This window comes from Pezoporus occidentalis, unplaced genomic scaffold (genome assembly GCF_034315485.1).
Source record: "Pezoporus occidentalis ecotype Australia unplaced genomic scaffold, CSIRO_AGI_Poc_V1 ctg16, whole genome shotgun sequence".
NCBI lineage: Eukaryota > Metazoa > Chordata > Aves > Psittaciformes > Psittacidae > Pezoporus > Pezoporus occidentalis.
Window position 1 is genome coordinate 1,564,956 of NW_026913425.1, and position 15,845 is coordinate 1,580,800.

Below are 15,845 nucleotides of genomic sequence, written 5' to 3' on the forward strand. Positions count from 1 at the left end.
TATGGACTCTGGAAAAAAAAACAGAATTTATATTTAAGATCTAATTTTAGATTTCTGTCACTGGAAAGAAACGCTTAACACTGGCTTTTCTCTTGTTGAGAAGCAAACCAGCAAGAAACGGGCTGGGGTAAAGAGGCGGGAGAAGGAATGACACTGGAGGCCAAAGAAATGGGAAGAACTTTTACAGTAATTTTCTTATTTCATACTTATTTTCATAGTGTATGCATATGCTTTCATTAAGCTATCAGGTTCAGCACCTCAGCCATAGGAAGAGCTAGCTGAGACACTTGGAACATTTTTCCTTTTCCCTGTGCTCTGCAAATGGCACAACCTCCTCTGTGTACTGCAGCAGCAATTTTTTTTTGTGTGATACAAATCAACAGCTTCCACCTTTGTAACCACATCAGGGTTCCTGAACTGGCTGAGAGAAAGATATTGAGCTCAGAAGCATTTTGTGGACTGAATTTGACCCATGGAGCACCAGTTGGACCACACTGTTAATGTATATTGAGGATGTCTCTGTTCTGTCATTCTCTCTATATAGGAAAAAATGCCTGGCTTGGAAAGATTTCTTTTCATAGAATCATCGAATAGTTAGGGTTGGAAAGGACCTTAAGATCATGCAGTTCCAACCCCCCTGCCATGGCAGGGACACTTCACACTAAACCATGTCACCCAAGGCTCTGTCCAGCCTGACCTTGAACACTGCCAGGGATGGAGCATTTACCACTTCTTTGGGCAACCTGTGCCAGCGCTTCACCACCCTCACAGTAAAGAACTTCTTCCTTATATCTAACCTGAAGTTCCCCTGTTTGAGTTTGTACCTGTTACCCTTGGTCCTATCACTGCAGTCCCTAATGAAGAGTCCCTCCCCAGCATCCTTATAGGCCTCATTCAGATATTGGAAAGCTGCAGTGAGGTTTCCACACAGCCTTCTCTTCTCCAGGCTGAACAGCTCCAGCTTTCTCAGCTTATCTTCATGCGGGAGGTGCTCCAGCCCCTGATCATCTTTGTGGCCCTCCTCTAGACTTGCACTTAAATGGACTTGCTCTGGACTGCTTTTAAATGGTTTAGGTTATTTCAAAAGTCTATCCTTTCTTCTGCAGGAGACAGGATGAGGTACCTTAGGAAGCATGTAAGATAGGATGAACATCCAGCACGATCTTTTACAAAAACTGAGAACTTACCAAGACAACAAAGCTAGTTGTCTTACATGATCTTGGAGAAAAAAACTGTAATACCTTCTTTTATTGGTAATGCTTCCTAGAACTGTGTTTGAGCTCTCCCTAAATTATGTCAGGGGCAATGGGAGTAAAAAATGATACCTGTTCACTCTCTCCATCCTCTTCGTGGTTGTAGAAATCTCTAAAATACTTTTTTTTAATTTATTTATTTTTTATTCCTCTTTTGTCCAGTCTGAAAAAATCCCTGTATAGTTAGTTGTTCTTTGAATGGAGTCTATTGGAGTGCATTGCTCAGTGCAGCTGATTGTTTGTTGCTAACTCATTGTGATTTTGTAGCACAGAAAAGTTGGGTGGGAGAACAGATGAGAGTTTATAACTGCTTAGTATGTGTGTGCTACAAGTTATTACAGGGTGGTGTAATGAATCTTTGTGTTTTGTCCTCATAGCAGCCTTCCAGTATCTGAAGGGAGCCTACAGGGGTGCCATAGAGGGGACTCTTCGTCAGGGACTGTAATAATAGGATAAGGGGTAATGGGTTCAAACTTAAACGGGGGAGATTTAGGTTAGACATAAGGAAGAAATTCTTCACTGTGAGGGTGGTGAGGCACTGGAACAGGTTGCCCAGAAAAGTGGTAAATGCTCCATCCCTGGCAGTGTTCAAGGCCTGGTTGGACAGGGCTTTGAGCAACCTGGTCTAGCGTGAGGCGTCCCTGCCTATGGCAGGGGGCTTGAAACTAGATAATCTTAAGGTCCTTTCGAACCCTAACCATTCTATGATTCTGTGTTCTCTGTTCTACCTCTGCTAAATTCTGTAATTTCCTTCTTTTCAGCTGCTTCTTGACTCATGTTTTCGTTAAACTGTTATGTCTCCAGAATGATTCATCAGCTAATATATTAAACTGTTTATGTAAAGTCAGATGTGTGTGTCATTTCACATTTATTAAGACTGAAATTAACTTTATTAGTGGTTTTGAACTTTACTCTTAGGACATTCTTTTGTATCTTTTTGTGGTTCCTTTAGTACACTGCATTATCATCAATAAATTATCAGTAAATTTGGTCAACTTCATTAATCCTGCCTTTTAGTAGATGAAGAATAAATACGTGGAAGAATACAGATCCAGCACAGAGCCCTGCAGGGCTCCACTGGTTGCCTAGTTTCATTCAGAAAAATCAGCAGCCATTTCTTAACCTTTTTTTAACAAAATTGCCATATGGATAAATGGTTAAATGAAACAAACTTTGTGCTGTCTCAGACTGTTTTTTCCCCCTTTTTTGTTTTTACCTTGGATTACTCAGTCCCCTGCTTACTTTGCTTGACTTTGTCATTCCTTTACTATAAAATAAACAATTACTTCTTGTCTAAAACTGTGAGACAAAAGTGAAACAACGGAGGTATACTTAAATATTTAAAATTCAAGCAAGAATTAAGGATCTCTAAATAACACAGAGATTTTAGCTTATTAAATTTCTACCTTAAAATCTGTCCTGACAACATAGACCAACAGCAATGTCTCTTACATTATATTAGATGCTGCTTGATACTCATTGCAGTTTGTTTCTGAAATGCTTTTTAAGTTCCTTGTGGAAAAAAAGTTTTTTATATATATATATATATATATATATGTATTAGATCTGAGGCTTGACTATTTGCTTAAACTATGCCTGTCCACTATCATTTATATATGTTTGGTAGCACTTGGGTCTTACTTTCAGGGAAATGCCAACATTTGGTATATCAAGTATTAAATAATTTGTCCTGGGGCAAACTGTCAGTTTTTATGTTGCCTTAATGGGATATGTCTATTTATATATTATTCTTTTAAAACAAGGCCGCTAGGTGGAGTTAAAACATTGAGATCCTGTGAACGTTGATGTCAGGAGCCTGATGAATGCGGTCTTCGCACAGTGCTGGCTTCCACCATGCGGCGCTGGTTCTGCAGCCTGTGAGGCTGGGAAGTGTTCACTAAGATCTACTGTTTCAAAAGCTAGAAAGACCTGAATGCTGTTACTGTTGTTCTTAACTGTAAATTGGCAGCTTTTACAAAGAAAAAATATCGGTATAGTAAATTACAGATTGAAAAAGTTGTTCGTTGCGTTTATTGTGATTTGCAAATCTTCTGCTATACCCATAGGAATGTCCTCTGTATACGTAAGGTGTAGCAAGAAAAACTTAGTTGTATCTATTTGCCATTAGAGTACTTAAAAACTAGAAGAGAGCTGAAGTATCTGAATTTGAGACCCTTCTCTTTTTTCTTTTAAAAATCTTGTCTCACACTTTACCCATGAAGCTGTTACCCCAGCCCGTTTGTCAGAAGCAAACAGCTTTTCCGTCCTACGTGAAGCTGATATACTGATTTTTGTGTATCAAAATAGATCTACCAGATTTATTAGCAAGTACAATAAGCTGGTCTGTATACGTATTTCCCGGAAAAAAACATTTGTTAACATACTGTATTTTGTAAAATTATACTTATTTTTTTAACTAATGCTGTTTAGGTGAAAATTAGTTTGAAAACTGCAAGTACTATAAAAGAGTCTTGGATGGAGTTACAGCTATCCCTGTGCAAGCAGAGTTAAATGAGACAGAAGGCTTAATCTTGACATATTATAAAGTGATGATCAGTAGTAGGAGCGTATTGTGCACAAGTTTGCAGGGTTTTGTGTTTGTATTTTCTAAAGCCGGTCCTACCCTTTGCTGCTTCTGCTTCACAGACTGTGGCTTGATTTATTTTACTAGAGTTAACAGAGCATGCCAACAAAGGGCCACAAAATGATCAGAAGGATGGAGCACCTCTCCTATGAGGAAAGGCTGAAAGAGTTGGGGTTGATCAGCCTGGAGAAGAGAAGACTTGGAGGGAGACCTTTTGACTTTTCAGTTCTTACAAGGGGCCTGTAAGAAAGATGGGAAGAGACTTTTTAGCAGGGCCTGTTGCAGTAGGACAAAGGGTAATGGTTTTAAACTAAAAGAGAGGAGATGCAGGCTGGATGTGAGAAAGAAATGTTTTACAATGAGGGTGATAAAACACTGGCACAGGTTGCCCAGAGAGGTGGTGGATGCACCATCCCTGGAGACATTCAAGGCCAGACTGGATGTGGTTTTTGAAAACCTGATCTAGTTGAAGATGGTCCTGATCATTCCAGGAGGATTGGACTAGATGAGCTTTGAAGATCCCTTCCAATCCTAACCATTCTATGATTTTATGTTCCAGTCATGGAAAATGTTTCTAAACAAAACCAGACTTACTAAATGTTTTACATGTTTAAAATATTTACTGCACAAGTTAAGATTCAGTCTGTAAATTCACTTGCTTTGTTTGTTTTTCCAGCAGCTATGTTAGCCACTGTATTGCTATAATAGTATATTATAAAGGCCCTTCTCCTTTCTAAAAGGAAATCAAAGTTATATTTTCCGGAAGCAGTAAGCAACCAAACTGTAGATTTGTTGGTAAAACAAATTACCTGACATTCTAGCAAAAATAGTAGTTAATGTAGTCTGTAAATTAAAAGCTTTCTTTTTTCTTCTTTTAAATCCTCTTTTAAAAGTAGCTACTAAGCTTTCAAGTTGTTATTCAATTTACACTGCTTCTGGTAAAAAATATCATTCTTACTGCTTTTGGGAAGGGCAGATTAATACCATAATTTGTGAAAACAGCTGTATCTGTAGTAGTCTTTGTTGTAGCTGGAAGTCCAAAACAAACCTTGTGTGCCTGTCCTCCTGACCTTCTCATAGATGGACGGAACAGTGCACAAATGAATAATATTCTCCAGCCTGCCCTGTATGTCATTCAACTGACATTATTACATGCCATAGGACTCACCCATGAAAGGTTGGTGCAGGTTGTCAACAGAGACCAGTTAGATATTCATAGTAAAAATACAGTGTAAGTAAAGGTGCTTGAATTTTGAAGGACCTCACAGGACCATAGCATCTGAAAGGGATAATTGCTGTGATCAAGTCTAGTCTTGCGCCACCTTAGGTAACCAAGTAATATAATCCATTTTATAAGCTGGTCAAGCTCCACATTATAAATAGAGGTGTTTCCACTTCCTGGTGCTTACTGAGCACCTGTTTAAGAATCCCACTGCCCTAATAGTTACAAACATCTCTTAAAAACCTAGCTTGCAAGTATTTCTGACAAGTTTAGTCGATCCCAGGCACAGCTGCAGGTTGGGCAGAGAAGAGATTCAGAGCAGCCCTGCGGAGAAGGACTTGGGGGTGCTGGTCGATGAGAAAATGAACATGAGCTGGCTGCAGTGTGCGCTTGCAGCCCAGAAAGCCAACCGTATCCTGGGCTGCATCAAAAGGAGCATGACCAGCAGGTCGAGGGAGGTGATCCCGCCCCTCTACTCTGCTCTTGTGAGACTTCACCTGGAGTATTGTGTGCAGTTCTGGTGTCCTCAACATAGGAAGGACATGGAACTGTTGGAACAAGTCCAGAGGAGGGCCACGAGGATGATCAGGGGACTGGAGCACCTCCTGTATGAAGACAGGCTGAGAAAGTTGGGGCTGTTCAGCCTGGAGAAGAGAAGGCTGCATGGAGACCTCATAGCAGCCTTCCAGTATCTGAAGGGGGCCTGTAGGGATGCCTGGAAGGGACTCTTCATTAGGGACTGTAGTGACAGGACAAGGGGTAACGGGTTAAAACTTAAACAGGGGAAGTTTAGGTTGGATATAAGAAGGAAATTCTTTCCTGTTAAGGTGGTGAGGCACTGGAATAGGTTGCCCAGGGAGGTTGTGAATGCTCCATCCCTGGCAGTGTTCAAGGCCAGTTTGGACGAGTCCTTGGGTGATATGATTTAGCGTAAGGTGTCCCTGCCCACGGCAGGGGGGTTGGAACTAGATGATCTTAAGGTCCTTTCCAACCCTAACGATTCTATGATTCTATGAATTTGTTCTTATGTCAGTATTGCCTCTTAAGCATCAATTGTTCTTTCCACTCTGGGGCATTTCAATGGTATGCCTAATGACAGTAATCATCTTGAGACTTTTATTGCTAATCCATGCATTTCATATGTGTTTCTAGCAGTAGTGCAGGCTTAAGTGGCTGTTGACTTTTTTGATCCTTCATTTATGCCATCGCGACTGTTTTGAAGTTACACATAAAATAGATGATGGAACAGATTAGCTGGAAAAAAAAAAAGATGTACTGCCTGCATTTTTTTGGTCTGCTTTATTTTTCATCTGTGTGCTGCCCTGACTCTTTTGCTGCTGTCATCGATGGTGTGGTGTACAGGGACAGAAACGAGCAGCAGAGGGCGGAAGGGAAAGAAGAATGTCTTAAGGTGATCCTGATGCTGGACATGATCCTTATCCTTAGCCCAGGATTGTTTAGATACACCTACTGTTCTACACTGCACTGCAGGAAATTGAGTGTAGTATCTGATATAGTTAGAACTAGTAATTTCAGGCATTAGCAACAGCTTGCCTGTGGTCAGATTGTATAGTTGCAGCATACATGTAAGTTTATTTACACACCTACATTTGCTAATCCTTCTGGCTGATTTAAACTGAAGCAACTTCTGATTGGCTCAGAACCAAGCAATGGTTGCTGCCATTTACCAAAAGCAAAATAATTGCCTCTTGCTGATCCAGTTGCTGTTTGAAGAAAGCTGCTTGCTGTTGCAACTGGTTCCTACCATTATTAATAGAATTTATTTTCCAGTTAATATCTTGGAAGTTAAAGTCTCTGTCAGTGATAAAATTTACTGTAATATTTTCTCTCTAATAACATGGCAAGTGTAGTTGCAGAGCATTTTTGAAATAGTCACAATATTTTAGTTATACTCTTTTTTCTTTGTAGTCTATTAAATCTTTAATTTTGGCATTGTTTCTTTGTTTCCTTTGTTTTTTTCTTGAACAAATAAGATGAAGTTAGTAAATTACTGATTTTATTGCAGTATGATACATGGAATTGGCGAATTTATTTATTTATAGTTTTATGTAGACAAAGAGTATGAAATGCTAAGCCATGAAAGAAATGCCCAAGATTTCACCTGTGTATGTATTTTTACTTGCACATTATTTTTTATTAATCTTTTGGCAGCTACATTGGTCCTAAGCACAGTGTAATTGACTGATAGCAAGGTAACAGCGCATGTCTGTAAATGGTTATTTGAAGAGATGCATGTAGTCATTGTTTTTATGTGTAAAGTTGTGATACAGTTTTTGAAGGCCCACCTTTATTGGTCAGTTAGAAAGACTTACAGGTCCTTCTGAGTTTGTACTGCCTTTGTTAATCTACATAAATGAATGCTTCCTTCTGTCAGCAGGAGGAAACAAGGCATCAGAATTTCAAAACCAGGCAGTTCTGTGTTTTCCTGTCTCTAACAGCTAGACAACCACTTGCTGGATTTATGGCAATCATTTATGTCGCTGTCAAATCTGTTTGTGTATCCCTCAGTGCAACAAGTCAACCTACTAAGAAAATGAGGTGGCGTCTTTTCTTTTGTGTTTAAAATTAGTGCTCTGCAGTAATCAGGGGCCCCCTCATTCAAGTTCATTAAATCAGTCCAATTTTAATTATTAATTAAACTTGTTAACACAGGCTGAAATTAGTATCATCTGTTGGTGTTGCGACTGTTTTAGTCTTTGTTTCTGATAAAGTTGGTCAGTGACAGAACTATGTTTTCTGCATATCTGTGTGAAGGTTATGAATGACAGAAAGCTGTAACTTCTTTAAGAGAGAGTATTTGTTACATATCATGCACTTTCGCATAGTTGTCAGCTCTTATGTTGTTCAGGCTGTTGTTTTCCTTTGATTCTATTTTACTTTTATTTTGACCATAATGTGGCACATTTCATATTCTTTCTAATGTTCTTGAGAAGCAGTGAGTGGGGTGGTGTTAGAGTTTAGAGCCTTGAACCTAGTTTTGAGAAGGTTGGCCTTCAGCTCCCACAAGGTTGTACCAGACCTGCACTAGCAGTGTGTGAAAAACTAGACATAGGGCAGCCCAGAGGGAAACTGTTTGTGACTTAATGAAGGACTGTTCTTTTGTGGATTTGTAGATTCAGGGTAGAAGTCAGTGGTTTGGGGGGATGGCAAACCACCGCATTCTGAGAATGCTAATACTTAACCTTTTGCTCTCATGAAAGCAGCTTCATTTATCATAAACTTCTAACTGCCATTCAAAGTTTCAAAAGTCCAGTGAAGAAGCTACTGAGGCATTAACGTAGTAACTGAGTTGGTATCAGAGAGATAGAACAGAGATGGAAGGAATATTCTTTATTCAGGCTCGTTTTCAAAGTTGAATCATCAGCATGCTGGACATTGATGTTTCTATGCCCACAGAAAGGAAAAGTAAATAACTTGCCTACACTGGTGTGAGAGGATTTGAAGAAACTGGTAAGAAGGAAAAAAACCTCAACACAAAGATTAAATAGAAATGTTGTCTTTCATTTTTGTCTTGCAAAAAAATAAATTTGTCTACGCTATTTCTAGAGAATGCCTCTTACAGATGAGTGAGACTTTTAACAAAAATCTTGCCTTCAAACAGAAGAGCAGTTGGCTCTTTTTGATTGTTGGCATTTCATTCTTCTGCTATGTTTTTCCCTCAGGATGAAATTGCCTATCCTTTTATGCATGCTCTCTGCATTGTATGCCAAAGCCTATCTGAGCACTTATGCACATGCCAGACTGGTTTTGCAATAAAATTAATACAGGTACAGTGACTAGTGTTAAGAAAAAAAGACATTTAAGAGAAAAAGGTATTTAATTTAAAAATAGTGTTAAGCAAACATCCCTTTCAGTAGCAAGCTGTCTCTGTGTGGGTTTCTATTGGGTTTCTATTAGCCTGCTTCATTCAGTTGCCCGAGTCTTGATCCCTCTCCGTTATGCAACCAAGTCAAATATTGGTTTGTTGGAGTGGAAATAGATGCCTGTATTTCTGCAGCCAGTGTCTTCATAGCTTGTATTTGGATTTGTTGCCCCAAATTTGAGGTTTTTTTGAAAATATTTCTAACAAGATTAGTGAAAAAATAGCCATTCATTGCTCAGCACAGTAAGATCAGCTACATATATAAACTTTTCTTCTAGCTAAAGCTGAAATACGCTTAATTTCTATAATCAGGATTAGTAGTACATAAATTACAGTAAATTTATGTAGCTCTTCTGACAATAGAATGAAGCTCTATGTTTAAAATCCACAACAATTAAAGGAATAAATTTTTAAGTGAGTGATAACTAGAAGTTTTCCTCCTGTGGCTGGTTATGTGGCAGACATCCTGTATAAATGTAAAATCATTTTTTGTAATGAATCTACAAAGACTATGTGGGTTTTATTCCTTATTTCATAAATGCAAATACTGTCTATTTCTGTAGAGTTTCAGTAACTGTTACTGTGTTTTTCTTAAAAGATTGAATAATAATTTAATCTGTCTGGTTTTGCCAATACCAAGGTTTTTATCCCTGTCTGCACTTAGTCATCCTATAGATGGAAAAGGCAGAAGACAGACCTCTGATTTATTTAAAATTAGACATAATTGTTAAGGGTAACAGCTGTGTATGATCCTGCTGGACAAGTTATGGCTCTAGAAAGGACTTTATTCTTGCTTCTAAAAATATTCTGTAATTATTAAAGGTCTGTTTTCTACTTTTTAATGTTTGCTGTAAGCCTCCTCTTGAACTAGAATCCTGCTCTGCAAAGATCATTTTTGTACTTTCAGGTCCATTGGGCCACAGCTTGTGTTGAGAATGACATTAGGAGCAGAAATTACTAGCCAGCTCAAGGCTTCTTCGTACATAGCATCAGGCCGAAACCTTCTGAGATGGGACCTGTCACCAGATCAAATTAGAACGAGAACAGAAGAACTAATCAAGAAGGCAAAACATGTATATGACAGTGTTGGGATGCTTGACATAGAAGAAGTAACACATGAAAATACTGTACGGGCCTTGGCAGATATAGAAGTGGAATATGCAGGTTAGTGTGTGTTTTCTGTGATTCTTTCCATAGGTCATTCTGTCTGCACATAAACATTGAGAAAAGATAGTTGTTACTTACCATTCTGATCTGTGCTGTTCTAGTGTAGAATGCGTGGAGGCCTCTCAAGGGTCCTCTGGTCACAATTACCTTTCAGTATCTCTGAATATGTAAACATGATCAGCTAAAAGAATCCTGCTGCCTTATTCTAGAGACAAAAATAAGCATTAGCAAAACTGTGCTGTTGTTCTCTTTGACACAACTAGGGAACTGTTCAGCAGTCAGCTGGTGATGGTCACCTCTTTTCTTTTTGCATGTGAAGCTCCATATGGTTACATTTGCTTTTCCAGCTGTGTACATCTGCTTGGGGAGAGTGTGTAGCAGCGTAGATTACAGTGTCTGTAGTATGCAAGTGTACATTCAAATATGATCAGCAGTGCTTTATGCAGACACTGCAGAATCTGAGGCAAGCAAGTCAAATGAAATGATTGAAAGCTCCTAGTGGAGAAAATGTGATAAAAACAGGGGCACTTTTGAATGCTTTTTTGAAAGAAGACTGCTCTACTTGCTCACTTTTATGTTATAGCCTGCAAGGCCTTGAAGAATCCATGAAGAGGTGCTGGTCATGCAGTCACCTCTAGGCAGTTCTGAATGGATTATGAAGACATGCCAATACATGGATGGAGTTTAATAGTCAAACATGGATCATTTAGTTAATTTGTCAATCAGAGAAGATGGGAGCATGAAAATGTCTCTTGGATGTCTTTGTTTTGAAAAACCAATCAGATGGTAGCTGCATGACTCTCAAAAAATAGTCAGTGTAATAAAATGACAAGGTCACTTAAATCCTCTAAAACAATCTGAAGTAGCAACGGAAGTGCTAAAACCAGTCACCTTAGCTTGGAGCAAAATCTTCACCTAGCGAAAAAGAGCAGCCTCCAGCTCAAATGATTGTACTGTAATATTAGTCTAGCTTTGACATTACTTAAAATTACAGTTTAGCCACGTCCAGTGAATTGAGTGGGATTGATGCTGGCAGAAAGACTGAGTAGTCTTCATCTGAACAGCTTCCTGTCAGATTCCGTTTTAATTGTACCAACGTATTTGGTGTAATTATTGTAAGCCTTTTCACCACAGTATAAAACTCTCTAGTTTAAATTAAATTAGAAAATCTATGTTTGATTCAGAAACAGTGGCCATCAGCTTCTCAACATAGTGATCAAGACTTGCATCTTCCAGGATTTATTTCTTTTTTCTTTACATGCTATCGCTGTAGTGGACCATATTTAAGCTTTTACTGCTAACCTTCAAAGCTGTATGTGAAATTAGCATGGTTTACCTGTGAAATACCACGGCATACGGTAAGGATGTATTAGTGTAGCAATACTTCCATTAGAACCTTGGATTTTTAAGGCCTGTTTGTCCCTTTCACATGTGCACGAAAGACCTACCCCAGTAACTGGAATTAACCATCTGAAAAGACACAGATGACAACAGGACATATATTTCACTTGGAAGCTGCCAAAACTCATTTTGAAACATCTTGGCATGATGACAGGAGTGGAGGAGGGGTTTTCCTTGAAGAAGAACCATATGCCCATGTTTGCATTCCAGAGGTTTCTGAAGAGTTAAGAGTATCTCGGGGTTTGATAAAACAACTCCGGATTACATAAAATTACAAAGCTTTATATTATCCTAAAATGTTGTTACTTTAAAATATGTTTTGGGGAGGTGAAATTATAATTGGTTTTGAATTAAGTCAATACAGCTGGTCGTGACAATTCATTTCTATTTTAGGAGTTTCTATTTAATGTCTTTATAAGGTGCTGTATTCCTTTAATAAGCAAGGATTTATTTCAACTGTATTTTACACAATGTAATACACAAAAGTGTGTTCTGAAAAGCTAGTATTATTGTAGGAGTGCAAAATACATAGCCAACATCTTCTGTGTTTGCCTTATTGTTTCTCACTAGACACAGAAGATGGGAAATGGACGCTGTTGTCTTAAGACTGTAAAAATAACTTCAAGGTAGATGAGCCTGTTTGAAACACTCAGAGCTTTTCACTTTAAATGCTAACTATGCATAGTGCCAGCTATGAAACAACATCAGTCTTCCCTTGCAAATAGTTCATCTTTCAAAAATCACATATTTTTACACCTTTCAGTTGACTTTGTAGAAGAAATAAGATGAGGTAATTAGGTTTGGGTAATAGATAGTTCCTGAAAAATGTTTGTAATAATGATTTGCAGTTTTGTCCTTCTCCTATTCATTTTTACATTATCTGTAATCACTTTATTTATTTCAAGCCTGACCTGAGATGTCAGGTTGCTTTGGGTTCCTGTTTTCTTAGATCTTTTATAAATGTCAGAAGGGGGGAATTTCCTTATCCTTAACTGATCCTTAAAGTGTTTCTAGCCTTCTGTGTAAGTGTTCATTGTCTTTTATTTAAACAGTGGAAAGAAGCATGTTGGATTTTCCCCAGCATGTCTCACCTGACAAAGAGGTACGCTTAGCAAGTACAGAAGCTGACAAAAAGCTTTCCAATTTTGATGTGGAGATGAGCATGAGAGAAGATGTGTTTCAGAAGATTGTTTATTTGCAGGTAAATCGCAATGATATCTGCATAAAATGTGAAAATGTAGATAAAATTCTGGCAGTGAAAAGCTTTTCTTTAAAGAAGTGAGTAACCACAGTGTTTTTCAAGCGCTTTCAAACCCACTACTGTGTGTTTCCCCTGTGTCTGTACCAGCTAATCTTTCCAGTAGGATGCAACTATACAAAAAGGCCATGGTTCCACAAAAACTTAAGCCAGAGTAACCTGGTGCTCCCACACTTTGCCTCTCATAGTCTAGGTGTGTGTATCTCCCTCTCTCTCCATTGTGATAGCTTTGACTTTTGTCTAATATTCTAATGAGCTGGTACAAGAAACCCATCAGGAAAAGTAAAATAGATTGTTTTCTGCTGGCAGAGCTTCCTGAGCCATTTGAATAGAGCATCACTAAGGGAGGGGAGGAAAGAAAACAGGCAATGTAGCAATATATTTAGTGCTTATTTAGTATTTAGCAATGTATTTATTGTATTTAATGCCTTATACTGCTTTTGAATTTGTGTCCAAAATTCTGCTTTATTGAAATTGTTGAGAATTTTAAAGTTGAGTTTTAAGTTATGGAAGTTAATGAGAATGTATAACTAGAAGTGACCTCTGAAATTTCTTCTTTTGATCTGCTAATTATAGGCACTGCATACTCCTCCTCATATGTTGCTTAAACCTCAAAACTAAGTCAAAAGTTACATTTACTGTTGGGCTAGTTTCTATCTCTTTCATGTTTCTTTTCAGTTTCCCTTCTAATTAATCTGTAGCTCGAACAGGAAGAACATTCGGTTTTGTTTAAATGCATCTAATGACAGTAATAATTTTCTAAAAGTCTAATTTAAACATAATGCAAGGAAGCTGTCTAATTGAAAAAATTGTCCTTGCCTCAGATGTGAAACTTCCCTTTCAACCGCACTGATTTTTAACCTTCTTGTGATGCTGATAATATATTGGACCCATATTTCTTGCAATCATTTTGTTCTTTTTTGCAGTGTTGACTGGGAACCAGGATAATATTTGCAGCACCTAATAAAGCACCTTTCAATACCATTCTTTACTGTTGGTGTGTTTTCTAGGCATATTATCAAGTGTTATCCTCTAGCTGGGTATTTTTGTTTATGTGATGTGGAGGTATTTAATAGCTCCATTTTAAGGACCTTCTGTTGTGTGTTGGCAGATAGTGCCTTATGTTGATTTTTTTTTTTTTCCCCTGCTCTTGCTATTAATTAAATGGTTTGCTACATAGTTATTATTTGCTGTGATTTTCCACACCCTCCATTTAGATACATTTAGGATTAATTTGCAGTATCTATTCATCTGTGTATTTCTAATTTACAGAAATTTCTGATAGTAGCTGCTGAAAACTGATTGCTGTAATTCACTCCTATTTCTTATAAATTTTTTTTAATCTTTTTCATTTGGTGCTTTTCTACTTCATTTTCCTTTGCAGCAATACTTGGCTTTTATAACAGTTACAATTCTTGCTTAAATCTCCATTTAGTATTTTTAGAGATTTTTCTTGGCTTAACTGCAGCATGCAAGCATGAGTTAGTATTAGTTTTCCAGAGGTGCAGCCTCTGAGCATATATCAACTTCATAACAACTCTGAAAGTAGTAGCAGTTTTTGTCATAGAACATATGTGAAATTGCCAATAGGGTCAGATTGGTCAAGTGTTGCCGTTTCCAAATCACAAATTTCTTATTATTTTTTTGCTAAATTTCTAATACCTTCTTCTGTTAAAAACACTTAGTTGAAAAGTCAGGTTCCAGGACTACATTTATAACAGGACTTCCACAAACAGAAATGGTTTCCTTAAATCATTTTATCAGTTTAGATGAGCCAGTAAATCATTTTGATTGAATCAGTTTTTTCATGGCCTTACTGAGGATTTAATAGTTCAGGTATATGAACTCAGTTTCATCATCCTGCACAGGGGTGCACTGAGGTGCATCAAGGAGAACAAGAGCCCTCACACTCCCATATTATTCATAATACAGTCAGTCTGCTAAAAGATTAGTGGATCTGCTTGATTTCAGTGACATCCTGAATGTTTTTCCTTCCTTTAAAAAGGTCGAAACTTTCCTAAGTTAACAACGGTTTGATATTCTTTCTAAATTCTGCTTTATTTAAGAGCTGTTGATGATGGAGGATATGTGATGGGTTTGTATTTAATTAAAAAAAAAAACAAACAATCAACAAAACCAAACAGCTTAAAGTAATCCAGTTTCTTTTCCTCACACATTGGGGAAAATAAGTCCTGCATAAATGTGTATTGTTGAATATGCTTTTTAGAAAACTTTTATTTTGGGGTCTAAAACTTGAAATAAAGGTGAATTTAGTACTGAAACTGTGGTTTTACATTTCATTGCTCCTAACATCTGCGCATGTTGGCTAGCAGAGGCATACTTAAGAATGTTGCCAATCTTCTGCAGCTACACACCCTCAGGAAACTCAGCCTGATGTAAACAGCTGCTGCAGCTTTTGGTCATGATATTCTATTTTGTTTCTTACTCTGCCTGAAGATTTCGTGGAACAAGGTGGCATTGTTGAAAGCACGTATTAAATGGTATACAAAATCATCAGTGATGGCCACTCTAAAAATTCTGGAAAGTTCCAAAATTTCATGTGTACGGTGTATTTGAAATGAGTGCTTCTGCTGTGGAAATTGTTCTTCAAAGAAACACAGGATGACATAGACCATCCTGAACAGACTGAAGTTCAGAGATGATCACAGAGCACCCTTCATTCCTGTGTCTGGGAGTGTGTATACGCTTACTTATCCTTAAAGACCTGAAAGGTCTTTTTGAATGTGTATCATCCTTATCATAAGCATGTCTGTGATGCAGATAAACTTCGTAAAGGTTAATATAAAGACTAGAGGCTATTTAACATATATTTCTTCTGTGTATGGAGAGATGTATAGTCATCAAGGATGAACACTAACTTAGTTTTCTCCTCCTTTTTCCCCAAACAAATCTTTCTATTTCTTAGCTTTAGAAAGAGCCATTATTCACTGGCTTTAAGGGCTTAAATTTAGTGTTTGTGAATTCCCTTCTTCTGCCTAAAATCTTGGCGGTTTGGGAACAGGAGATTTTCAGGAACATGACAGTTCCATATGCCCAGTGGAGGGTCTGGGAGATCC

At 37.9% G+C, this 15,845-nt stretch overlaps 1 protein-coding gene across 1 annotated transcript in view; it reads left to right on the top strand.

Annotated features, from left to right (window-relative positions):
• The window catches only part of NLN (neurolysin), a 36,713-nt gene that overhangs the window by 2,143 nt on the left and 18,725 nt on the right, over window positions 1–15,845 (top strand). The window contains exons 2-3 of the mRNA XM_062612298.1: window positions 9,850–10,106; window positions 12,563–12,711. Of these exons, the coding sequence (XP_062468282.1) occupies window positions 9,850–10,106; window positions 12,563–12,711 (406 nt within the window). The remainder of the gene's footprint in view (window positions 1–9,849; window positions 10,107–12,562; window positions 12,712–15,845) is intronic.